Consider the following 26,982-nt stretch of genomic DNA (forward strand, 5'->3'; position numbering starts at 1 on the left):
ATCATCTACCTCAGGGTAAAAAAAAAAATCTTATGACACGTAGGTCCTGGATTTGCTGCAGCATAGCCTATGCTACAGTAATATGAGTACCAAATGTCTGATTTTATGTCTTCATCTGACTTTTGGGGGTCACCTTTTTTAAAATTAAAATAAATAAAACATTTTTTGTTTTAATTCAGATGCAGAGTTTTAAAAGGGCCTATGACTCGAATATTGTGCACTGATTTAATGCAACGTGTGAGCACCCTCTCGCAGTCTTTCTCAATCTCATTCAAATTGCATCCAAAATAGATCATCCTGTTCAAGATTGATGTAGGCATAAACAGTACCAGTCAAAAGTTTGGACACACATACTGAATCAAGTGTTTTTCTTTATTTCTATGATTTTCTACATTGTAGAATAAGAGGGACGACATCAAAACTATGATATAACACATAAGGAATCATGTAGTAACCAAAAAAGTGGTTACAAAATATATTTTCGATTTGAGATCATTCAAAGTAGCCACCCTTTGCCTTGCTTTTGCACACTCTTGGCATTCTCTCAACCAGCTTTGCCTGGAATGCTTTTCCAACAGTCTTGAAGGAGTTCCCACATATGCGGAGCATTGGTTGGCTGCTTTTCCTTCAGTCTGCGGTCCAACTTATCCCAAACCATCTCAATTAGCTTGAGGTCGGTTGATTGTGGAGGCCAGGTCATCTGATGCAGCACTCCATCCCTCTCCTTCTTGGTCAAATAGCCCTTACACAGCCTACAGTGAAGCATGGGGGTGGAAACCTCATGCTTTGGGGCTGTTTTTCTGCAAAGGGACCAGGACGACTGATCCGTGTAAAGGAAAGAATGAATGGGGCCATGTATCGTGCGATTTTGAGTGAAAACCTACTTCCATCAGCAAGGGCATTGAAGATGAAACGTGGCTGAGTCTTTCAGCATGACAATGATCCCAAACACACCGCCCTCGGGCAACGAAGGAGTGGCTTCGTAAGAAGCATTTCAAGGTCCTGGAGTGGCCTAGCCAATCTCCAGATCTCAACCCCATAGAAAATCTTTGGAGGGAGTTGAAAGTCCGTGTTGCCCAGCAACAGCCCCAAAACATCACTGCTCTAGAGGAGATCTGCATGGAGGAATGGGCCAAAATACCAGCAACAGTGTGTGAAAACCTTGTGAAGACTTACAGAAAATGTTTGACCTCTGTCATTGCCAACAAGGGTATATAACAAAGTATTGAGATAAACTTTTGTTATTGACCAAATACATATTTTCCACCATAATTTGCAAATAAATTAATAAAAAATCCTACAATGTGATTTTCTGGATTTTTTTTCTAATTTTGTCTGTCATAGTTGAAGTGTACCTGTGATGAAAATGACAGGTCTCATCTTTTTAAGTGGGAGAACTTGCACAATTGGTGGCTGACTAAATACTTTTTTGCCCCACTGTACCTAATGACCTAGCTCCCTACTGACCTAGCTCCCTACCTACATACTGACCTAGCTCCCTACCTACCTACTGACCTAGCTCCCTGTCTATTGACCTGCCAACCTGGCTGCCTACCTGCCAATCTAGCTGCCGACCTACTGACTTAGCTCCCTACCTATCTACTGACTTAGCTTCCTACCTACCTACTGACCTACCTCCCTACCGACCTAGCTCCCTACCGACCTAGCTCCCTACCTACCTACTGACCTAGCTCCCTACCTACCTACTGACCTAGCTCCCTACCTCCCTACTGACCTAGCTCCCTACCTCCCTAGCTCCCTATCTACCTACTGACCTAGCTCCCTATCTACCTACTGACCTAGCTCCCTACTGACCTAGCTCCCTACCTCCCTACCGACCTAGCTCCCTACTGACCTAGCTCCCTATCTACCTACTGACCTAGCTCCCTACCTACCTACCGACCTAGCTCCCTACCTACCTACCGACCTAGCTCCCTACCGACCTAGCTCCCTACCGACCTAGCTCCCTACTGACCTAGCTCCCTACCTACCTACTGACCTAGCTCTCTACCTACCTACTGACCTAGCCCCCTACCTACCTACTGACCCACCTCCCTACCGACCTAGCTCCCTACCTACAGTGCCTTGCGAAAGTATTCGGCCCCCTTGAACTTTGCAACCTTTTGCCACATTTCAGGCTTCAAACATAAAGATATAAAACTGTATTTTTTTGTGAAGAATCAACAACAAGTGGGACACAATCATGAAGTGGAACGACATTTATTGGATATTTCAAACTTTTTTAACAAATCAAAAACTGAAAAATTGGGCGTGCAAAATTATTCAGCCCCCTTAAGTTAATACTTTGTAGCGCCACCTTTTGCTGCGATGACAGCTGTAAGTTGCTTGGGGTATGTCTCTATCAGTTTTGCACATCGAGAGACTGAATTTTTTTCCCATTCCTCCTTGCAAAACAGCTCGAGCTCAGTGAGGTTGGATGGAGAGCATTTGTGAACAGCAGTTTTCAGTTCTTTCCACAGATTCTCGATTGGATTCAGGTCTGGACTTTGACTTGGCCATTCTAACACCTGGATATGTTTATTTTTGAACCATTCCATTGTAGATTTTGCTTTATGTTTTGGATCATTGTCTTGTTGGAAGACGAATCTCCGTCCCAGTCTCAGGTCTTTTGCAGACTCCATCAGGTTTTCTTCCAGAATGGTCCTGTATTTGGCTCCATCCATCTTCCCATCAATTTTAACCATCTTCCCTGTCCCTGCTGAAGAAAAGCAGGCCCAAACCATGATGCTGCCACCACCATGTTTGACAGTGGGGAGGGTGTGTTCAGGGTGATGAGCTGTGTTGCTTTTACGCCAAACATAACGTTTTGCATTGTTGCCAAAAAGTTCAATTTTGGTTTCATCTGACCAGAGCACCTTCTTCCACATGTTTGGTGTGTCTCCCAGGTGGCTTGTGGCAAACTTTAAACGACACTTTTTATGGATATCTTTAAGAAATGGCTATCTTCTTGCCACTCTTCCATAAAGGCCAGATTTGTGCAATATACGACTGATTGTTGTCCTTTGGACAGAGTCTCCCACCTCAGCTGTAGATCTCTGCAGTTCATCCAGAGTGATCATGGGCCTATTGGCTGCATCTCTGATCAGTCTTCTCCTTGTATGAGCTGAAAGTTTAGAGGGACGGCCAGGTCTTGGTAGATTTGCAGTGGTCTGATACTCCTTCCATTTCAATATTATTGCTTGCACAGTGCTCCTTGGGATGTTTAAAGCTTGGGAAATCTTTTTGTATCCAAATCCGGCTTTAAACTTCTTCACAACAGTATCTCGGACCTGCCTGGTGTGTTCCTTGTTCTTCATGATGCTCTCTGCGCTTTTAACGGACCTCTGAGACTATCACAGTGCAGGTGCATTTATACGGAGACTTGATTACACACAGGTGGATTGTATTTATCATCATTAGTCATTTAGGTCAACATTGGATCATTCAGAGATCCTCACTGAACTTCTGGAGAGAGTTTGCTGCACTGAAATTAAAGGGGCTGAATAATTTTGCACACCCAATTTTTCAGTTTTTGATTTGTTAAAAACGTTTGAAATATCCAATAAATGTCGTTCCACTTCATGATTGTGTCCCACTTGTTGTTGATTCTTCACAAAAAAATACAGTTTTATATCTTTATGTTTGAAGCCTGAAATGTGGCAAAAGGTCGCAAAGTTCAAGGGGGCCGAATACTTTCGCAAGGCACTGTACCTACTGACCTATCTCCCTTCTTATCTACTGGCCTAGCTCCCTTCCTATCTACTGGCCTAGCTCCCTTCCTATCTACTGGCCTAGCTCCCTGCCTACTTAAATAACTACTGACTTCCCTGTGTCCCAAGCCTTTTCAAACCCACAACATACACACTGCAGAGAGACAAAAGGAATCTCACAAATGGCACCCTATTCGCTATAATAGTAGAGCACCTCACTATTTGATGGAATAAGGTGCCATTTGGTACGCATTCATAGAATTAGGCTTTTGTTGTTTTTTTGAATGGTAATTTACCATGAGGGATGAGCTGGGGGCCGAATGCATATTGATACTTATCGCCTGATCTTCCTGTCCAGATCACACCATAGACCTCCCTGGACACTGAAAGCTCTCTTCTCTATCTGCTGTGGTCGGGAGGATATTGAGATGTTGCAAGCAAGCAAAAACCCTACCCTGAATGATGCATTGTATTACATTGTAATATTTCTATGCTTTCTGTGTTGTTCTTTGTTGGCATTACAAGTGCCATGATTTGAGTTTAGTAGCATTAACAAAATGTGTTGGAGAAGATGGAGCACTTATTTCATTGAACGTGCTGTTGCAGAAACCGTTTGCAGAGAAAAGAGAATATTTCTCTTATTGCTAGATGTTGACTTTGTATGTTACTCTCTAGCGTTACATAATGTTGTGAGAACCGTGTATCCTCTCTAGCCTTGTCACCATTATCATACAGAAGAACTTACCTGATACTGCACTACACTGCAATATTAAAGCCATATCCAGCTCAGCTTTATTTATGTTTTTATCTTTTGAAACAGATAGCTAGTAGCATTCGAAAAACACGAGCCATATCTCTGGTCTGTGTAATTACTGTCCATTACATGTGATGATGAGCATTGTTGAGTACTCTGATCTGGTCCTGTCCCAAATGGCACCCTGTTCCCTATATAATGCACTTCTTTTGATGCCTACCGGCCCTGGTCAAAAGTAGTGCACTAAGTAGGGAGTAGGGTGCCATTTTGGGAAATAGCCCTGGTCAAACTCTTCATTGGTATGACCACTGGGCTGCTGCTGCCATTATGGGACCAAATGGCCTGAGAATACGGAGTCTTCTCATGGTGGAGCCCCACAGACATGCTTACTGCAGATGATCCCATTACTAGCCATCCCCCTGAAACACACACACAGCTCCGCTCCAGTCCCACAGCTCTAATATCAGTGATGTGGCCCCTCCCCAGTCCCACAGCTCTGACAGTGATGTGGCCCCTCCCCAGACCCACAGCTCTAATGTCAGTGATGTGGCCCCTCCCCAGACCTACAACTCTAATGTCAGTGATGTGGCCCCTCCCCAGTCCCACAGCTCTAATGTCAGTGATGTGGCCCCTCCCCAGGCCCACAGCTCTAATGTCAGTGATGTGGCCCCTCCCCAGACCCACAGCTCTAATGTCAGTGATGTGGCCCCTCCTCAGACCCACAGCTCTAATGTCAGTGATGTGGCCCCTCCCCAGACCCACAGCTCTAATGTCAGTGATGTGGCCCCTCCCCAGACCCACAGCTCTAATGTCAGTGATGTGGCCCCTCCCCAGACCCACAGCTCTAATGTCAGTGATGTGGCCCAGACCCAGGTGCTGATGATTTTTCAGCCAGGGTAGCATCACCCATTCCAGCTGTTTCCATCATCTTAGTGCTATTGATTTTTCCACCACTGGGTATTCATAGGCAGCTTTTTTCAAGGGTATTTATATATACAAGCAGGGGTGGCAGCGTGCCTGTCCTTCCAGGCAGATAGAGTTTGAGACATCTCTTCAGCTATCTTTTAATGTTTTATTTCACCTTTATTTAACCAGGTAGGCAAGTTCTAATTTACAACTGCGACCTGGCCAAGAATAAAGCAATTCGACCCATACAACAACAGAGTTACACATGGAATAAACAAACATACAGTCAATAATACAGTAGAAAAAGTCTATATACAGTGTGTGCAAATGAGGTGAGATAAGGGAGGTAGGCAATAAATAGGTAATGGTGGTGAAGAAATTACAATATAGCAATTACTGGAGTGATAGATGTGCAGAAGATGAATGTGCAAGTAGAGATACTAGAGGTGCAAAGGAGCAAGATAAATGAATACAGTATATGCTTGTTCCTGCAGGGTTTCACATAGTAGTTCACTGATCCTGGAGGTTAAGCCTGTATGAGCCTGTACACCCAACCACCGCTTACAGCCTGGTTTCAGTTAAACCAATAACAACTTGTTAAACCAATAACTGTAAAGCTATGTCCATCAACACTTTTAGTTTGAACTCCACACTAAGCTGTCAGACGGTACTCCCTTTGCCCCAATGTTTTCCACCATCTGGAGGAGCCAGAGGACGTTGCCAACTGTAGATGACACGGTCCAGAACCAGCAATAACACAGGAGAGGGTGTGGCTGGCTGACTGCAGCCCCTGCAGGCTGGACCCCCCTGTTTCAGTCCGGTGGTCTCTCCCTGGGCCTGTTGTTGTTGTACATGGTGGGGGGTGGAGCAGGGTAGGAGGGCAGGAAGCATCTGTGAGGAGAAGGGGGCAGGAGGAGGGTAGAGGGGGGCTAGGAGGAGGGTAGAGGGGGGGGGGGGGGGCTAACCCTCACTGGATTTGGTGGTCGGTGTTAACCAGTGTTTAGCCTTCTGTGTCCTTCAGCTGGGTAGCATTGACCATGGCTGTCTTTACTGAAAGCCCCTGACAGGGCCACCTTCCCCTCCCTCACACCTTCCTGTTTCTAACAGCACCTAGCACAGTGAGGCAGGCTGGGGCCCATTTTCTCTCTCTTCTGTCTCTGTCTCTCCCTCTGTTTCTCTGTCTCAGTGCTGTTTGAGTATGGTACACATGCCAGGGGAGAGGGAGGCAGTCTGCTACAGGTGTGTCAAGCCCCCCTATAAATATTAATGTCCCAGACATACACATTAAACCTCCCTGGCAGAGACCTGGACCCATCCCTCTGATACGGAGCACATCCCCACCCTGAAATCAATTAATTAGGTATTTTTAATAAATAACCATTCCTCAAGAGGGCTTTAGAGTTTTGACCTGCTGTAATTCTCTCACTCCAACTATCAGTGAGGGTAAATTAATTGATTTATGTAATTTCTTTAAACCTGTACACACACAGAAGTGGCACCCACTAATTACAATTGGGTGATTTAGGATGGCCTTGGCAGGACGATTAAACCTGGATGGCTCCTTATACTATTAGTCACTGTCTCCCTGAGAAGGAGACACCGACAGCGTCAGCAGTAGACTCGTGCCTGTTTTTCTGTCCTGGCTGCCACTCTGACTACATCCTCTGTCTGGAGCAAAAGTCCCAGCTAGCTGGCGGGGCCAGTGTCAGCACCACGCCACCACTCAACATCCTGGCTGTCACAATACTGTCACTACCTACTGGAGTAATGACAGCCATTCCTCCTCAGTTTACATTCTGTTGCAACACAGGAAGGGTGGTGATTCAACTCTTTGATATCTCTCTAGGACCGGGAACATCATCGCTAAAATAGTCTTAACTAAAACATTCTCTTCCTATTTCCTTTTTTGGTTCCAGAATGACAGTCTGATGTGTGACACGTGCTAGCCTAGATGCCGCCTCAACAAGGAACAGTGAAATGAATTGTGACACACTCAACTTTCATTATTAGTTGTTTGGTCTGGCATCATGCTTATGCTGCTGGCTCTGATTTGTGCGTTGGCATAAAACCAAAGAGAGTAACTACCTAGCCCTTTGACTGTCATCATTATGTATGAGGTGGAGGGAGATGAGGGTCTTCACCCGGCAGCCTTTTCTCTTCTCCCTGTGTGTGTCGAGCTCACTCTGTCTCTCGCTCTCTGTCGCTCGCACTCTGTCGCTCGCTCTCTGTCACGCTCGCGCTCGCTCGCTCTCTGTTGCGCTCGCCCTCTCGCTCGCTCTCTCCCTCTCGCTCGCTCTGTCGCACTCTGTCTCGCTCGCTCTCTCTCGAAATAAGTGGATGTGTGTATATATATTTATTTATTTATTTATTTATTTATTTATTTTGGGCGTTTTGGGGTTCCCGGCCTGGCTTATAACTAAGTTGACTATCTAAGATGGGCCAAGTTTAATTGATTTCCAGCTCAGGGCTCCATCTAGGCATTGGTTTGTTAACATACTAGCTAAGTGGCTAGTTTGAAAGATCAAGCTTCTTCGCTACAGCAGACGTTCAATCCCCTGCTGGACTAAGATCCCGGTTGCCTACATTTTTGTTTTGTGTGTCAAAAATCAAATCCAAATCTATTAAAAGAAATGGCACCCCTTGTGTGCACTGCCGATAATACGTGTACCCCTGTAGGGTAAAGGAGCAGTATGAAAACCTGCATACTGCCCTTCCCTAGTGAGTTTATGTGCTGGCCTCTGGCTACACTCATTTGGCGCCATTTTGTTTGATCCCGTGAGTGGAAGAGGGCATTCTCTAAATCAAGATGGAATGGATTGACTCTGACATCAAAGGAGAACTACGGTGTGTGTTCTTGTTTCTCAACTTGTTGGCTTTTTAACAGTTGTGTAACTGGCTGAAATACTGAAGATGACGCTCTTTCTCAGTGTGTTGGTGTGTTTATGACATTAACTAAATTGCATTAACAATGAGGCTATTTGCCCAGTGGTTGACACATTGATTGGTTCTTGAGTTGAGTATTGCCATGCCTGTTTGGCGGTGCTGCCATCTGCAGGCCATTGAAGTCCATGCCATGTCCCTATCTAATGTGATGTGATATGTTGGCATCATTACTTACTCAGACATCGTGTACAGATGTTCTAATTTAGGGAGCATGCCAACTTCTATAGGATATTTATTTATGTCTTCCTGGATTCCATCCATTCACTCATGATTTGTTTATCTGGAAATTCATTTCTACAACCATCTCTTTCAGTGTGTACTCATTTGTGTCATCCAGTATAACTCAGTAGTTATTGGTCCATAATACGTCTGTGCTAATTTGAACAATGAAGACCTAGCTAAAGGAGACCTCCGCTACTCAAATAGAATGCATAATGACGGGTGTCCCAGTACAGGACCCAGTGTTTGAGATTCAGCTCGGTGTTTCGTCCACCTCCAGTGCCATTAAAGGGATACTTTGGGATTTTGACCGAAGCCCTTTATCTACTTCCCCAGTCATATGTGACCGACCGGCTCAAATCAGTCTTATGTAGCAAAATATATATATTATCGGATAAAATTGTATGTAATGCACTACAGTTGAGGAACAATGGGAAAGTAATTATGCTTTGAAGTTGATAAACGTGTTAACTCAGTTTTGAGAAAATGGCCTTTGAATGGTTTGGTACTACTATCGGAGAGCCTGTCTTTGTCTACACCCATACATCATCGTTCACACCCTCTTGAGCTTTAGTCCACCCATCTCTTTAAGGGTTGATCCGAATGTACCAACAGCACCCAAGCTAACTTGCTAGCTACTTCCAGACAGCTAAGTGAGAGAGAACAGCTCACTGAACATTACTTGGGCTGTTACGTTATCCAGAGCGTTGGTGACTGCAACTGTGCTGTCAGATTATCTGTCCGTAAATTCAGAGCGTTTCGCATTCAGAGCGCACACTGGACGCTCTGGCTGACTGATGTTTACTGACACCGGTCATATTCAACGGGTGTTGAGCGTTTGTAAATTCATCAGTTATTCTGAGCTCTCTGGCACACAGACGAGAGCGCTCTGTAATCTGAGTAGATGGCCAGACTGCATTTATGAATGCACCCGAAATGGTTACTTGCATAGTGGAGTCTTTTGGTAAGACGTAGCTAACTAGGTAAACAATGAACCATAATCCCAACGCATGACGTTACTACCCTGTATGAATCTGCAGGTAGCTAACCTACCAGGATACCATTTGTATGTCTGTGTCCAGTATGAAGGAAGTTAGAGGTTGTTTTGCAAGCCAATGCTAACTACCGTTAGCGCAATGACTGGAAGTCTGTTGGCGTAGACTGTCATTATACTAAAGCTAGTTAGCAATTGCGCTAGCCCTAGTTAGCCACTTCCTCCAAACTGCACACCACAGGAGGTCGGTGGGGAGGACGGGCTCATGGTAACGGCTGGAGAGAAATGGTATCAAACGTATCGCACACCGTTTCCTTGTGTTTGATGCCATTCCATTTGCTCCGTTCCAGACATTATTATGAGCCGTCCTCCCCTCAGCAGCCTCCACTGCTGCACGCAGAGACACAAATGGTAAACACAAGTTCATCTGACACTGGGGAAGTAGATAAAGGACCTTATTGACAAAATCCCAAAGTATCCCTTTAAATTTGGCCTGGTAGGGAGTTGGCAGCCAGGAGTAACGCTCATTTTATTGATGTTAACATAATTGCTTTGGCTGCTTGGGTCTCGGGAAGGAAAGCTGACAAGCTAGTGGAGTAATCGACTGTATATATCAATAACCTGCTCTTTCTCTCTGAGTGCAGTCTGCAGCACTCTTCCCAGCCTGTTATTTACAACAGCGTTCATCTTGTGTGTCAGTCGGTCGGTCTCTCCTCACTTACTAGCAGAACACAGAGATCCACAGCTGGACGCTCTAATCTAACCCAACTGATTTGAGTTGGGATATTGATACATAAAACATGTAAATGGAGATCAGTTGTAACCAGTGTGTGTGTTTTGGAACGGTTCCGAGACGTTACATCTGAAATGGATCAATCTCCAATCTCCTGTTCAACTGATCAAGGACATCCCTCCTGAAGCAGTGATTAAAGCGCCCGCCCTGCCGCCATGTGGGAGGAGGGAAAAGCCAATCCTCCGTATTTGACACTGCCGGGGAGGAGCAACATCTGGACATGTGAATAGTTTAGATGGATGGCTCCAGTGACTGACGTCCTCTACAGTGTTATCATCAGAAGTACTTCCTTCTTAACCCCGAGCAGCCCAGCCCACCTCCAGGCTCACGTGTCTCTGTTTGGGAGGACTGCTCTACTCTGTGATAAAAGAAAAACATGATAAGACCTCTCCTTCTGGTTTATTTCACTTTGAGATGTGAGGATTGCTTCTCTCCTGTCATACATGATGCAATGATTTGCCTCCAATGAAAGGTGGAATAGAAATGGCTTGGATCCATGCATGTTGAATATGCCATACGTCCGGTAAATAGGCTGACACTAGCCCTCCCTTGCTGTGGCGAGCTCAGCTCTGAAGCAGTTAAGACATAATTGGAAAGCTCCACTATGTTTTAATGATGGAGCCCCTGCTGGGATCCTGTACCGGTGCGTTAGTGCTGCTGCGTCTACAACTGGCTGATTCTGGATCAGTGGCCTGTCTTTGTGAACCAGGGTCATTACTAGCATCACACCTAAACATCTGCTTACAGCTTTATTCCAATCTCTGCGTCCCAAATGGCTGCCTATTCCCTTTATAGTGCACTATAAAGGCCTCACAGGAACGAGGGGAATGGAGGTTCAAGTTAATTACTGTAGCCAGTCTACAGAAATGAAATTAGTTCAGTAAAATATATCCCCTTTTCAAAGTAAGGTTATAATAGAAGTGAATAAATTAGAAATGCTCTGTTGTGACTCCAATTTAGGTCTAGTCATAGTTTGGGGTTTTAGAGAGACGACTTAAATGATCAGTCCTGGCTCGCCTTGCGTTTCCTTGTTGATGTGATAGATTCACACAGCCAAAGGAATAAGACATTCATATTTAATCACCCCACACTGCTATCATTAATTCATGATCAGAACAGGAGGAGAACAGACAGTGGAAGGCGGGAGGGCATTGGCGTGCCATTAAGTAAAAGTTGGTGTGAAGTGTGAATTAGAGCCGCGAGACTGCAGCAATTAGCGAGGTCTTCCTTTTCATTGGCCCGTTTGTCCCCCCCCGGCGGCCTCATTAGCCAAGCCCGTCCCCCCACGGCCTCTCATATACCATCATCAGACTCCATCCCCAGGATGAAAGACTTTGATTGCCATGCCATGTGACATCAACACCCGACCTAGTGTCACCACTGTTTCTGATTGCCATGTTGACAACGGCGCTGTTGATGTTGTTTGATGTTGGGAGTTTTAACCAGAGTGGTTGGAGCATTGAGATCCTAAATGTTATGGGTTTTGAGGCCATGATCATGGATATATACATTCGTTTTCTCCTCTGGGAATCCGATAGATTTGTTAAATTGATGAATCTCTGGCCTGCATCCTTGTCTGAAACCTGACCCCCATCGTAAAGGAATCAATATTGACCCACTTGGCTGTGGAATAAACAGAATGAGCGACCCGTTTAGCTCGTTGAGAGGGAGAGTCTGTTCTAACCGGCCGCTGTATGACTTGAAACACTTTTCATTTTAGTTATGGCACCTTTGGTTGCTGTTGTCAATATCAACTGCTGCCGGCGACGCCCCTCATGTTGGTGCCAGTTGAGCTGTAAGTGGAAGAAGATTTGCACTTACAGCCCCAGTGTAATCGGAAATTGATTTTAGTTGAATAGGAGTGGATGTGTCCAGATGAGAATGCTTGTGGTTTTGGTTGTGATTTTCTGACTGAGCTGTGGAGAAGTGTTACATTATTCACGGTTAGGCTACTCTCTGACCGCCCTATCTGCACACCTTCACCCTGGGGATCCTGAGTGGCTTAAGACACTGCATCTCAGTGCTAGAGGTGTTACTACATACACCCTGGTTCGAATCCAGGCTGTAGTCCATAGGGCAGCGCTTGACCCAGCGTCATCCGGGTTTGGCCCAGCATCGTCCGGGTTTGGCCCAGCATCGTCCGGGTTTGGCCCAGCATCGTCCGGGTTTGGCCAGTGCAGGCCATCATTGTAAATAAGAATGTGTTCTTAACTGAATTGCCTAGTTAAATAAAGGTTCAATTTTTAAAAAAAACTCCAGCTTCGGCCTTGCTCTCTACATAGGGCCGAGGTGGGGAGCCATTTGTCTAACCTAATTGTCAGTGTGGGATTTTTCCAGATCCACCTAGGTGTTATTGTGTTCAGGGTCATTCTCATGACTGCAACCAGCTCTCCTGTCTCCTAGTCCAGCCTGTGTTTTATCTTGTGTATGGTGTAGAGGTTGGAGGATGGACTCTCCCCAGTCCCCTGTGGGGGGATGGGTTAAGGGGTTGTAAGTTGGTGGGACTGCCCAGCCCCCACCAGTACGTAGTGTAGACTGAACTTGTTTAATATTGCATGGTGGCACGGAGATGGGTCCAGTGCCAGCGTTGGGCGGGTGGCTTGTTGTCTGGCTGGCACTGCCAGGCTGGCAGAGGTGGCCATGGAGGTGTGATGCAGGTTCACCCACTGTCCACGCAACCAGACTAGCTCCCTCACCCGCCTCAGGCTGGTAAGACCTGGGAACACTGGACTGAGTTGGTAGAATACCTGATCGATGTGATATAGAAGCTGAACTGGTCACATTGACTGTGTGTGGTTAGGTTGTTAGCAGGGCATTGGTTAGCAGGGCATTGGTTAGCAGGGCATTGGTGGCTGCTCTGTCTGTTTTGGATGTGGTGTCTTGAGTCTCTCATTGATGGGATGGTTTTCTTGGTTGGTTATTGAAACACTGAGCTGTTGTAACATTATCCAGGTTGACTGGAAGTTTAGTCCATCTACCATAGGTGAGGTGATCATTATTGACTGGTGTGTAGTAGTAGCTTATGGTTTAGAGAACAAACCTGCGTCCTGAATGGGAGCAAACCTGCGTCCTGAATGGGAGCAAACCTGCGTCCTGAATGGGAGCAAACCTGCGTCCTGAATGGGAGCGAACCTGCGTCCTGAATGGGAGCGAACCTGCGTCCTGAATGGGAGCGAACCTGCGTCCTGAATGGGCGCGAACCTGCGTCCTGAATGGGCGCGAACCTGCGCCCTGAATGGGAGCGAACCTGCGCCCTGAATGGGAGCGAACCTGCGCCCTGAATGGGAGCGAACCTGCGCCCTGAATGGGAGCGAACCTGCGCCCTGAATGGGAGCGAACCTGCGCCCTGAATGGGAGCGAACCTGCGCCCTGAATGGGAGCGAACCTGCGCCCTGAATGGGAGCGAACCTGCGCCCTGAATGGGAGCGAACCTGCGCCCTGAATGGGAGCGAACCTGCGCCCTGAATGGGAGCGAACCTGCGCCCTGAATGGGAGCGAACCTGCGCCCTGAATGGGAGCGAACCTGCGCCCTGAATGGGAGCGAACCTGCGCCCTGAATGGGAGCGAACCTGCGCCCTGAATGGGAGCGAACCTGCGCCCTGAATGGGAGCGAACCTGCGCCCTGAAAGGGAGCGAACCTGCGCCCTGAAAGGGAACGACGGAAGTGGTACATTTTTCCTTCAATTACAGTTTATTTTCAGTGATCCTCATCTCACAAAAAGCTTGTTTCTCTTAAATGTTGTGCACATTTTTGTTTACATCCCTGTTAGTGAGCATTTTGTCCTTTGCCAAGATAATCCATCCACCTGACAGGTGTGGCATATCAAAAAGCTGTTCATTACACAGGTGTACCTTGTACTGGGGGACAATTAAAGGCCACTGTAAAATGTGCAATTTTGTCACGCAACCCAATGCCACAGAGGTCTGAAGTTCTGAGGAAGCATGCTGACTGCAGTAATGTCCACCAGAACTGTTGCCAAATAATTGAATGTTAATTCCTCTACCATAAGCCACCTCCAACCTACGTCCACCCGGCCTCACAACTGCAGACCACTTGTATGGCATCGTGTGGGTGAGCGGTTTGCTGTTGTCAACGTTATGAACAGAGTGCCCCATGGTGGCTGTGGGGTTATGGTATGGGCAGGCATAAGCTATGGACAATGAACACATTTACATTTTTATCGATGTCAATTTGAACACACAGAGATACCGTGACGAGATCCTGAGGTCCATTGTCTTGCCATTCATCCACCACCATCACCTCATGTTTCAGCAAGATCATTTCTCAAGGATCTGTACACAATTCCTTGAAGTTGAAAATGTACCAGTTCTTCCATGGCCTGCGTACTTACCAGACATGTCACCCGTTGAGCATGTTTGGGATGCTCTGGATCGACGTGTACGAATGGCATGTTCCAGTTCCCGCCAATATCTAGCAACTTCGCACAGCCATTGACGAGGAGTTGCTTCTGTCTGGCAACTCTACCATAAAGGCCTGATTGGTGGAGTGCTGCAGAGATGGTTGTCCTTCTGGAAGGTTCTCCCATCTCCACAGAGGAACTCTGGAGCTCCTTCAGAGTGACCATCAGGTTCTTGGTCACCTCCCTGACCAAGGCCCTTTCTCCAACGATTGCTCTGTTTGGCTGGGCAGACAGCTCTAGGAATAGTCTTGGTGGTTCCAAACGTCTTCCATTTAAGAATGATGGAGGCCTCTGTGTTCATAGTAACCTTCAATGCTGCAGAAATATTTTGGTACCCTTCCCCAGAATTGTGCCTCAACACAATCCTGTCTCGGAGCTCTATGGACAAATCCTTCGACCTCATGGCTTGGTTTTTGCTCTTACATGCATTGTCAGCTGTGAGACCCTATATAAACAGGTGTGTGCCTTTCCAAATCATGTCACATCAATTTAATTGACCACATGTGGACTCCAATCAAGTTTTAGAAATATCTCAAGGATGATCAATGGAAGCAGGATGCACCTGAGGTCAATTTCGAGTCTCGTAGCAAAGGGTCTGAATACTGATTTACATAAGGTATTTCCTTTTGCTTTGTCATTATGGGGGATTGTGTGTAGTTTGAGAAGGATTTTTATTTCTTCAATCCATTTTAGAATAAGGCTGTAACATAAGAAAAGTAAAAGGGTGTGAATACTTTCCAAATACACTTATTTATTTATTCTTGTGTGGAATTTCATTGTTGGACATAAAAGCCTGTTAAAAAAATAATCACCAGGAAATCAGCTCCAAGTGATTTTATTTGAAGAAATGTGTACCCAAGTATTCCCACACATAGTAGAGACACGACGTCATCGTATACAGATATTAAATTATTCTTTTAGCAAACATATCTGTTTAGGCTTCTTGCAGTCTACAAATTATTAGTCATTATGTTCCTGCCCTCCGACCATCCGCTCATGAAACAATTCTTCCCTCTGCTGAATCTAGTTGATCGCTTGTGTGTTCTCTCTCTCTGTCTCTCTGTCTACAGTGTGTTCACCCGCGTGCGTGCGTGTCTCTCTACAGTGTGTGTTCACCTGCGTGCCGTGCGCGTGTGTCCTGTGATATTAACAGCCGTCCTGCTCTCTTCCTGTGTGTGTCTGAGCAGCTTCCTGGAGACCTAAACAAGATGCACCTTATAGACCACCCCCACAGCCAGGGGATCCATGTGCCGCCCAGCCAATCCGGATGCAGTATCACCAGCGACTCGGGGAGCAGTAGCCTATCAGACATCTACCAGGTAGCCGATACACTATTTCTCCATTCACAAACTGAGCTGAAGTAGTATACGTATAACCTCACCTTTCCAAAGCTTTGAAGTTCCATTGTTCTGTTTCAGTAATGCTCCTAGCCTTTTGTTCTCTCAATACTGTATGACTTTGAAGTCGGTCAATGCTCCATGGCTTTCCTGCTTGTAAAGGAGGAAGGATGGAAAGTTGTGGACGTTACCATTTCAGAGGCTTTCCCCTGCTCCACTGACCCAGCCCTCCCCACGCTCCATGTAGCCCTCTTTTTGCCCGCCCTCATCCCATTCCTCACTCTCTCCCCCTGCCCTCTCTCCACCTCTCTCCCCCTGCCCTCTCTCCACCTCTCTCCCCCTGCCCTCTCTCCACCTCTCTCCCCCTGCCCTCTCTCCACCTCTCTCCCCCTGCCCTCTCTCCACCTCTCTCCCCCTGCTTTTCCAGTTCAATGGAACATGTCCTCTCCTCCCATCCATCCATCCATCCAGGGTTGTTAATGATAGTGTGTGTTAGTTGGGTTTCCTGTGGTTCGAAGGGCCCCTCTCTCCTGTAGCGTTGTGTGCTAAAGGTCAGGGTACACAGGACACAGACAGACCTGCTCCCAGGACCTCAGACCCCTCCCTACCCTCACTATTATATAAAATGTTCTAACCTCAGCTCCTGCACCTACCTCATCATCTCCATATTCCTCTATATATCGCTAACCCCACCACATCGCTAACCCCACCCCTACTCTTATTTTCTCTAACTCCAGGCCACCTTTAACCCACCATTACACATACCTTCTCTCTCACCTTTTTAACCCACCATTACACATACATTCTCTCTCACCTTTAACCCATTACACATACATTCTCTCTCACCTTTAACCCACCATTACACATACATTCTCTCTCACCTTTAACCCACCATTACACATACCTTCTCTCTCACCTTTAACCCACCATTACACATACCTTCTCTCTCACCTTTTTAACCCACCATTACACATACCTTCTCTCTCACCTTTAACCCACCATTACACATACCTTCTCTCTCACCTTTAACCCACCATTACACATACCTTCTCTCTCACCTTTAACCCACCATTACACATACCTTCTCTCTCACCTTTTTAACCCACCATTACACATACATTCTCTCTCACCTTTAACCCACCATTACACATACATTCTCTCTCACCTTTAACCCACCATTACACATACATTCTCTCTCACCTTTAACCCACCATTACACATACATTCTCTCTCACCTTTAACCCACCATTACACATACATTCTCTCTCACCTTTAACCCACCATTACACATACCTTCTCTCTCACCTTTAACCCACCATTACACATACCTTCTCTCTCACCTTTAACCCACCATTACACATACCTTCTCTCTCACCTTTAACCCACCATTACACAAACCTTCTCTCTCACCTTTATCCCACCATTACACATACCTTCTCTCTCACCTTTAACCCACCATTACACAAACCTTCTCTCTCACCTTTAACCCACCATTGCACATACCTTCTCTCTCACCTTTAACCCACCATTGCACATACCTTCTCTCTCACCTTTAACCCACCATTACACATACCTTCTCTCTCACCTTTAACCCACCATTACACATACCTTCTCTCTCACCTTTAACCCACCATTACACATACCTTCTCTCTCACCTTTAACCCACCATTACACATACCTTCTCTCTCACCTTTAACCCACCATTACACATACCTTCTCTCTCACCTTTAACCCACCATTACACATACCTTCTCTCTCACCTTTAACCCACCATTACACAGACCTTTTCTCTCACCTTTAACCCACCATTACACATACCTTCTCTCTCACCTTTAACCCACCATTACACATACATTCTCTCTCACCTTTAACCCACCATTACACATACCTTCTCTCTCACCTTTAACCCACCATTACACATACATTCTCTCTCACCTTTAACCCACCATTACACATACCTTCTCTCTCACCTTTAACCCACCATTACACATACCTTCTCTCTCACCTTTAACTCACCATTACACAAACCTCTCTCACCAACCAGATTGTTCTCTCCTCCCCATGGAGTCACCTGTCATTGATTTAGAGGAGCTCAGTCAGCTGTGTCCATAAATGTACGTTGACTTGAGTCCTGCAGCTTCTATTGCTGGCAGTTGGTGAGTTTGTTTACAGCTTGTGTTTTTTAAAATGCTTGACCTCTCGTCCAGCCCTGAGCGGTGAGCTGCCATTCCACTCAGTCACTCTGGGCTGCAGTGTCTCTTTTCTCTTCCCTTCTCGATCTCTTCTCTCTCCCTGTCTCTGCGTGATTTGACGGGGTGTCTCTGGCTCAGTCCCCTGTGCAGCCAGCAGGAACTGATGTCCCTGTCAGTTTAGATTTGACCTGATTTGAGACCTGTATGGGCACAAAACGTCTCCCTCTTTCTGTGTCACTCTCGGGCCCAATCTCTCTCTCTCAGTCCCAAACCCACATGGAGATATCGGCAGTAATGGTTCTCTGTCTCTCGTTGGCTCTCTGCGTCTCTGTGTCGCTCGTTGGCTCTCTGCGTCTCTGTGTCGCTCGTTGGCTCTCTGTGTCGCTCGTTGGCTCTCTGTGTCGCTCGTTGGCTCTCTGTGTCGCTCGTTGGCTCTCTGCGTCGCTGTCGCTCGCTGGCTCTCTGCGTCTCTGTCGCTCGTTGGCTCTCTGCGTCTCTGTCGCTCGTTGGCTCTCTGCGTCTCTGTCGCTCGTTGGCTCTCTGCATCTCTGTCGCTCGTTGGCTCTCTGCGTCTCTGTCGCTCGTTGGCTCTCTGCGTCTGTCGCTCGTTGGCTCTCTGCGTCTCTGTCGCTCGTTGGCTCTCTGCGTCTCTGTCGCTCGTTGGATCTCTGCGTCTCTGTCGCTCGTTGGATCTCTGCGTCTCTGTGTCGCTCGTTGGGTCTCTGCGTCTCTGTCGCTCGTTGGATCTCTGCGTCTCTGTCGCTCGTTGGATCTCTGCGTCTCTGTGTCGCTCGTTGGATCTCTGCGTCTCTGTCGCTCGTTGGATCTCTGCGTCTCTGTCGCTCGTTGGATCTCTGCGTCTCTGTGTCGCTCGTTGGGTCTCTGTCGCTCGTTGGATCTCTGCGTCTCTGTCGCTCGTTGGCTCTCTGCGTCTCTGTGTCGCTTGTTGGCTCTCTGCGTCTCTGTGTCGCTCGTTGGCTCTCTGCGTCTCTGTCGCTCGTGGGCTCTCTGCGTCTCTGTGTCGCTCGTTGGATCTCTGCGTCTCTGTCGCTCGTTGGCTCTCTGCGTCTCTGTGTCGCTCGTTGGCTCTCTGCGTCTGTGTCGCTCGTTGGTTCTCTGCGTCTCTGTCGTTGGCTCTCTGCGTCTCTGTCGCTCGTTGGCTCTGTGTGTCTCTCGCGCTCGCTCTGTCTTTGTGTGATTTGATGGGATGTCTTTGGCTCACTCACTCACTCACTCACTCACTCACACACACGCTGAAAGAACAGAGCTGCCATCCGTCTAACACCTAGATAAAAGAACAAGGAATCCAGAGATGCGAACAGAAAGACACTGATCCTCTCTGTTTTACACCGTCTCTGTTCAGGCAGACTGTCTCTGTTTCACACCGTCTCTGTACAGGCAGACTTTCTCTGTGTTTCACACCGTCTCTGTTCAGGCAGACTGTCTCTGTTTCACACCGTCTCTGTTCAGGCAGACTGTCTCTGTTTCACACCGTCTCTGTTCAGGCAGACTTTCTCTGTTTCACACCGTCTCTGTTCAGGCAGACTTTCTCTGTTTCACACCGTCTCTGTTCAGGCAGACTTTCTCTGTGTTTTACACAGTCTCTGTTCAGGCAGACTTTCTCTGTTTCACACCGTCTCTGTTCAGGCAGACTTTCTCTGTTTCACACCGTCTCTGTTCAGGCAGACTTTCTCTGTGTTTTACACAGTCTCTGTTCAGGCAGACTTTCTCTGTTTCACACCGTCTCTGTTCAGGCAGACTTTCTCTGTGTTTCACACCGTCTCTGTTCAGGCAGACTTTCTCTGTTTCACACCGTCTCTGTTCAGGCAGACTTTCTCTGTGTTTCACACCGTCTCTGTTCAGGCAGACTTTCTCTGTGTTTTACACCGTCTCTGTTCTGGCAGACTTTCTCTGTTTCACACCGTCTCTGTTCAGGCAGACTTTCTCTGTTTCACACCGTCTCTGTTCAGGCAGACTTTCTCTGTTTCACACCGTCTCTGTTCAGGCAGACTTTCTCTGTTTCACACCGTCTCTGTTCAGGCAGACTTTCTCTGTGTTTTACACCGTCTCTGTTCAGGCAGACTTTCTCTGTTTCACACCGTCTCTGTTCAGGCAGACTTTCTCTGTTTTACACCGTCTCTGTTCAGGCAGACTTTCTCTGTTTCACACCGTCTCTGTTCAGGCAGACTTTCTCTGTTTCACACCGTCTCTGTTCAGGCAGACTTTCTCTGTTTCACACCGTCTCTGTTCAGGCAGACTTTCTCTGTTTCACACCGTCTCTGTTCAGGCAGACTTTCTCTGTTTTACACCGTCTCTGTTCAGGCAGACTTTCTCTGTTTCACACCGTCTCTGTTCAGGCAGACTTTCTCTGTTTCACACCGTCTCTGTTCAGGCAGACTTTCTCTGTTTTACACCGTCTCTGTTCAGGCAGACTTTCTCTGTTTCACACCGTCTCTGTTCAGGCAGACTTTCTCTGTTTCACACCGTCTCTGTTCAGGCAGACTTTCTCTGTTTCACACCGTCTCTGTTCAGGCAGACTTTCTCTGTTTCACACCGTCTCTGTTCAGGCAGACTTTCTCTGATTTACACCGCCTCTGTTCAGGCAGACTTTCTCTGTGTTTCACACCCTTTGAACAGGCAGACTTTCTCTGTGTTTCACACCCTATGAACAGGCATACGTTCTCAGGTAACATTCCCTTATCTAGGAAACATCCCATTTGATCCTGTCCACTTCCATTCCTGAAAGCACTGTAGAGCAGAGCAGGCAGGTTCAGTCTGTTACTGTGTACTAGAGGAGCGAATAGACAGATGGCCTTGAATATTTCTACAGTGACTGGGGAGCTGGTCACTTAACCTCAGGGTAGTGGGTTCAAATCCCAGTTGATCTGAGCACTCCGTAACCCTCGGCACCAGTTCATTCCAACCATCTGTCCAAACAGCATGGAAAATATGAGCACTGTGAATAATTAGTGGTGTATGCATAATTCTTAGGGATAGTTAAAAAAAAAAAATGTGTCTACGTTTAAAGAATAACCCATATCTGTCACCTCTGCAGGCTACAGAGAGTGACATGGGTGACGTGGACCTATCCGGGCTCCCGGAGGCAGCGGTGGACTCTGAGGAGGAGGAGGAGGATGAAGACCTGGAGAGGACGTCAGACACCCTGATTGGTAGAGACCTGGTCAGGGAGTGTCTGGAGAAAGACCCGGTGGACCGCAACGATGATGACATTGGTGAGCTTCCTCCTTTTCCCTGAATACCTCTTTCTGAATACCTCTTTCCCCTCTTTTAATTCAATACAGGGGGCTTTATTGGTATGGGAAACATATGTTTACATTGCCAAAGCAAGTGAAATTGATAAAAAAAAGTGAAATAAACAATAACAAATGAATAGTAAAACGTTCCAAAGAATAAAGACATTTTAAATGGCACAGTATGTATATATACAGTGTTGTAGCGATGTGCAAATGGTTTCTCACTGGTTGCCCTGTACATCAAATCAAAGTTTATTTGTCACGTGCGCCGAATTCAACAGTGAAATGCTTACTTACAGGCTCTATCCAATAGTGCGGAGGGAAAAAAAGGTGTGTGTGTGTGTAAGTAAGTAAAGAAATAAAACAACAGTAAAAATACATTAGAAAAAATAATAGCAAGGCTATATACAGACACCTGTTAGTCAGGCTGATTGAGGTAGTATGTACATGTAGATATGGTTAAAGTGACTATGCGTATATGATGAACAGAGAGTAGCAGAAGTGTAAAAAGAGGGGCTGGTGGGACACAATGCAGCATTGCGACAGTAATGTTTTTAATAGATTAATGTTGCATAGGATTACTTTTTTTATTTTTTTCATCTGAGCGGTAGATCTTATCTTGTATTTTGACTCGGTGATCTTGACCCTGCTGGACTGGAGGCTGCATGGTAACAGGGCGTAATGCCCCCTCAGAGTGAGCGAGTAGGACGCAGGTGCTACAGTACACACTCAACAGTTACACCGCTGACTTGTCTCGGTCTCCTTTTTCCTCATAATTTCTTCCTCTGCTATTTTATGCTGCCTCAATCTGTTACACCGCACTAGAGGTCGACCGATACATCGGAACAGCCGATTAATTAAAGTTTTCATAATAATCGGAAATCGTATTTTTTGACACCGATTTGGCCGATTTTGTTTTTTATTTTTATTTTTTACACCTTTATTTAACTAGGCAAGTTCTTATTTTCAATGACAGCCTAGGAACGGTGGGTTAACTGCCTTGTTCAGGGGCAGAACGACAGATTTTTACCTTGTCAGCTCGGGGATTCAATCTTGTAACTTTACGGTTAACTAGTCCAACGCTCTATCCACTTGCCTCACGAGGAGCCTCCCTGTTACGCGAATGCAGTAAGAAGCCAAGGTAAGTTACTAGCTAGCATTAAACTTATCTTATAAAAAACAATCAATCAATCATAATCACTAGTTATAACTACACATGGTTGATGATATTACTAGTTTATCTAGCGTGTGCTGCGTTGCATATAATCGATGCGGTGCGCATTGAAATTGTGTCACTTCTCTTGCGTTCATTGCACGCAGAGTCAGGGTATATGCGATAATAATAAACGTTATGTTTTCGAAATGATAGTTTCCGGATTCGACCATATTAATGACCAAAGGCTTGTATTTCTGTGTTATTATGTTATAATTAAGTCTGTGATTTGATATTTAATAGAGCAGTCTAACTGAGTGGTGGTAGGCAGCAGCAGGCTCATAACATTCATTCAAACAGCACTTTACTGCGTTTTGCCAACAGCTCTTCATTGTGCTTCAAGCGTTGCGCTGTTTATGACTTCAAGCTTATCAACTCCCGAGATTAGGCTGGTGTAACCGATGTGAAATAGCTAGCTAGTTAGCGGGGTTCACGCTAATAACGTTTCAAACGTCACTCGCTCTGAGACTTGGAGTGGTTGTTCCCCTTGATCTGCATGGGTAACGCTGCTTCGAGGGTGGCTGTTGTCGTTGTGTTGCTGGTTCGAGCCCAGATAGGAGCAAGGAGAGGGACGGAAGCTATACTGTTATACTGGCAATACTAAAGTGCCTATAAGAACATCCACTAGTCAAAGGTTAATGAAATATAAATGGTATAGAGAGAAATAGTCCTATAAATACTATATTAACTACAGCCTAAAACCTCTTACCTTGGAATATTGAAGTCTCATGTTAAAAGGAACCACCAGCTTTCATATGTTCTCATGTTTTGAGCAAGGAACTTAAACGTTAGCTTTTTTACATAGCACATTTTGCACTTTTACTTTCTTCTCCAACACTTTGTTTTTGCATTATTTAAACCAAATTGAACATGTCTCATTATTTATTTGAGGCTTAATAGATTTTTATTGATGTATTATATTAAGTTAAAATAAGTGTTCATTCAGTATTGTTGTAATTGTCATTATTACAAATAAAAAAAATAAGAATTGGCCGATTAATCGGTATTGGCTTTTTTGGTCCTCCAATAATCGTAATCAGTATCAGCGTTGAAAAATCATAATCGGTCGACCTCTACACCTCACCTCTTCTCTCCATTGCTCTCTCACTCTCTCTCATTCTCTTCATTCCCTCTCGCTCTTACACTCTTTCTCTTCCTTCTTTCACTCTCTTCCTTCCTTCCTTCCCTCTCTCTCTCTCTCTCTCTCTTTCTCCCCTCTCGCTCTTACTCACTTTCTCTCTCTTCCCCCCCATCCAGAACAACTGTTGGAGTTCATGCACCAGCTGCCAGCCTTTGCCAACATGACCATGTCAGTGCGGAGGGACCTGTGTACTGTCATGGTGTTTGAGGTGGTGGAGCAGGCGGCGACCGTCATCCTACAGGACAAACAGGAGGTACCAACCATAGACTTAACACACACAGTACCAGTCAAAAGTTTGGACACACCTACTCATTCAAGGGTTTTTCTTTTTTACTATTTTCTGCATTTTTAATAATAGTGAAGACATCAAAACTATGAAATAGCACATATAGAATCATGTAGTAACCAAAAAAAGTATTCAACAAATCAAAATATATTTTATATTTGAGATTCTTCAAAGAAGCCACCCTTTGCCTCGATGACAGCTAGCCTTACCACTTTCTTTAGCGTATTTGGATGGGATCTGTGTCAATCCGCTGTGGCAGCAGGCGTCTACACACACGCATACACAGGCGTGTAAAGCAGGGGACAGCTACACTATGACAGACAGGTTGCTATCTCCTATCACAGTGGGTTGGTGTGAAGGTCAGAATGAATCAGGCAGTCTTCACTGCGTCCTATGAGGAGAGAGGGGGCAGAGGAAGAAAAAGGAGAGGGGGGGGTGGTCTAGGAAGCTCATCACATTTCCTCAATCTCCCTCCTTCACAATGCTTCCCTTTGATAGAAGTCTGTCAGTCACTCTGAAAAGCCTCTATTGCATTAATGGTTGAAAGCCATGACCAGCAGTCTGAGTCAGTGTGGCGGTAAGATGAGACGATTAGACGATCACTTACCCTGCGGGGTTCTTCACACACCTCACACTTAGTCTGCAGTCTTCTATGGGACTTGGGTATGTTCTATTCTAAACACATTCTCTCGATCCGTAAAGTTGGAAAACACTTGTGAAGCACCTGTTCTATTCACTCGAGCTCTGTATACACATACATAGACACATTATAATACCAGGCACCAATGATTGTTTGGGGTGAAGGTCCATAAAAGCATCTCTATTATGAAGGCCAGCAAATCAGTCAGTGTCAGCCATTAATTTCCTGTTGTTATGGTCATGTGTTTGGCGTTGCTGCTTATGTCATCATTGTGCCCCCCACCCCCTCTCAGCTGGACCTGTGGTATGTGATCCTGAACGGGGGGGTGGAGATCGACCACCCGGACAGCCGCATGGAGACCCTTTGCATGGGCAACAGCTTTGGCATCTCCCCCTCCCTGGACAAGCAGTACATGAGCGGAGTGGTGCGCACCAAGGGGGACGACTGCCAGGTGAGATGCTATCCTCTCAAAAAGATATTGTTATTTTGGGTTGAGTCCCAAATAACACCCTATTCCCTATACAGTATATTTAATAACACCCTATTCCCTATACAGTATACTTAATAACACCCTATACAGTATACTTAGTAACACCCTATACAGTATACTTAGTAACACCCTATACAGTATACTTAGTAACACCCTATACAGTATACTTAGTAACACCCTATACAGTATACTTAGTAACACCCTATAACTTAAGGAGCAGCCTCTGAGAGAAATACAATGGCAACTTTTCATTGCCTTTCGACATCAGGTTGGAAGATGAATATGACAGTGTTGTTGTATTCCTTGAGAATATAGAGTAGAGTTGTATAAATGGTCTGGTGTTGATATCTATGGTGTACAATAAAATGTGTTGATTCTTCACCAATAAAGCAGGACTAGGTTGACAAGCTGTCGCTTAGTCATACAGAAGAGGAACCAGGCCTTGATGTAGAGATGGGAGGCAGCACTAGTTAGAGTAGCCTGCCGCTTGAGAAGTGTTTTGAGCTTCTCTGTCTGTCTCTGTCTCTCTCTCTGTGTCTCTGTGTGTGTGTGTTAGTAACCAGTTTTTACCCAGACCTGCTTGGTTCCTTAAAGAGTTCCTTTATCAGAAACACTGTTTCCTGTCCCTGTTTCAGAGCCTGAACAACAGCTCAGTGAGTTGGCAGAGAGGCAAACGCTAGCCAGGGCAGTGTAGCTTGACCATTCAGCCAGGTGAATGTTAACTAGGGGAGTGTAGCTTGATCATTCAGCCAGGTGAATGTTAACTAGGGGAGTATAGCTTGACCATTCAGCCAGGTGAATGTTAACTAGGGGAGTGTAGCTTGACCATTCAGCCAGGTGAATGTTAACTAGGGGAGTGTAGCAAGGCTGTTAGCCAAGATAGCATATTCTGGCAAGTGTTTATTATCATTGCCAAGGGAGTGTAGCTAGTCTGTTAGCTTGTAGACTAGCAGAACTGGACTAGTAGCTTGGGGAGTGTGGGTAGATCGTTAGGGCTACCCCCCAGCCATCCCTCCCATGCCTCTCTCCTGCTCCAGGGACTCAATTCTACTGTTTCAGTACCCAGCTATGGTGCAGAGCAACAGGTTCCTGTATTATAAGTTCACCCGCTGTCCCCATGTCATTGTCGACCAGTTTGTGTGCATCGCCCAAGAGGACTACTGGCGGATACTCAACCATGTGGAGAAGAACACACACAAGGTGGAGGAGGAGGGAGAGATCGTCATGGTGAAGGAACATCGCGAGCTGGACCGCAGCGGCACCAGGAAGGGACATATTGTCATCAAGGTGAGGCAGGAAGTGTAAGCATTAAGGGATGGTTTCCCAGACACAGATGAATTAGGCTTACCCTTGTCCTACACTGATGGTGAAGTTCCATTGAGTTTACATGTTTGTCCAGGTCTAGGCTTATGGTGTAATCGGTCTGGGAAACTGATTTTCAAATGGTCTTTATAGGCTGCTTTAAATATATGCACTGCCTTGACTACCTAGCTGTGACTACCACCGTGTTCTGCTGTTGCTCCTGTAGACACTTGTTTTTGCATGCGTCGGATGGTCCAGCCCTTTGATCTTCAACACTCTGCAAACAGCCAGTTATTGATCTGCTAATGGACTAGACTGATTCCCTTGTCTTCATCTCCTCTGAGACACCTCTGCTCCCCCAAACAGCTACACTATAGATGTGTTGCT

At 46.0% G+C, this 26,982-nt stretch overlaps 1 protein-coding gene across 9 annotated transcripts in view; it reads left to right on the forward strand.

Annotated features, from left to right (window-relative positions):
• The window catches only part of LOC110533377 (rap guanine nucleotide exchange factor 6), a 150,790-nt gene that overhangs the window by 78,058 nt on the left and 45,750 nt on the right, over nt 1-26,982 (forward strand). For all 9 annotated transcript variants that reach the window (XM_036989732.1, XM_036989734.1, XM_036989735.1 and 6 more), the window contains 5 exons: nt 15,928-16,059; nt 21,325-21,502; nt 23,994-24,130; nt 25,096-25,254; nt 26,428-26,580. In XM_036989732.1, coding sequence (XP_036845627.1) covers nt 15,928-16,059; nt 21,325-21,502; nt 23,994-24,130; nt 25,096-25,254; nt 26,428-26,580 — 759 coding nt within the window. The remainder of the gene's footprint in view (nt 1-15,927; nt 16,060-21,324; nt 21,503-23,993; nt 24,131-25,095; nt 25,255-26,427; nt 26,581-26,982) is intronic.

This window comes from Oncorhynchus mykiss, chromosome 10, assembly GCF_013265735.2.
Source record: "Oncorhynchus mykiss isolate Arlee chromosome 10, USDA_OmykA_1.1, whole genome shotgun sequence".
Lineage (NCBI taxonomy): Eukaryota > Metazoa > Chordata > Actinopteri > Salmoniformes > Salmonidae > Oncorhynchus > Oncorhynchus mykiss.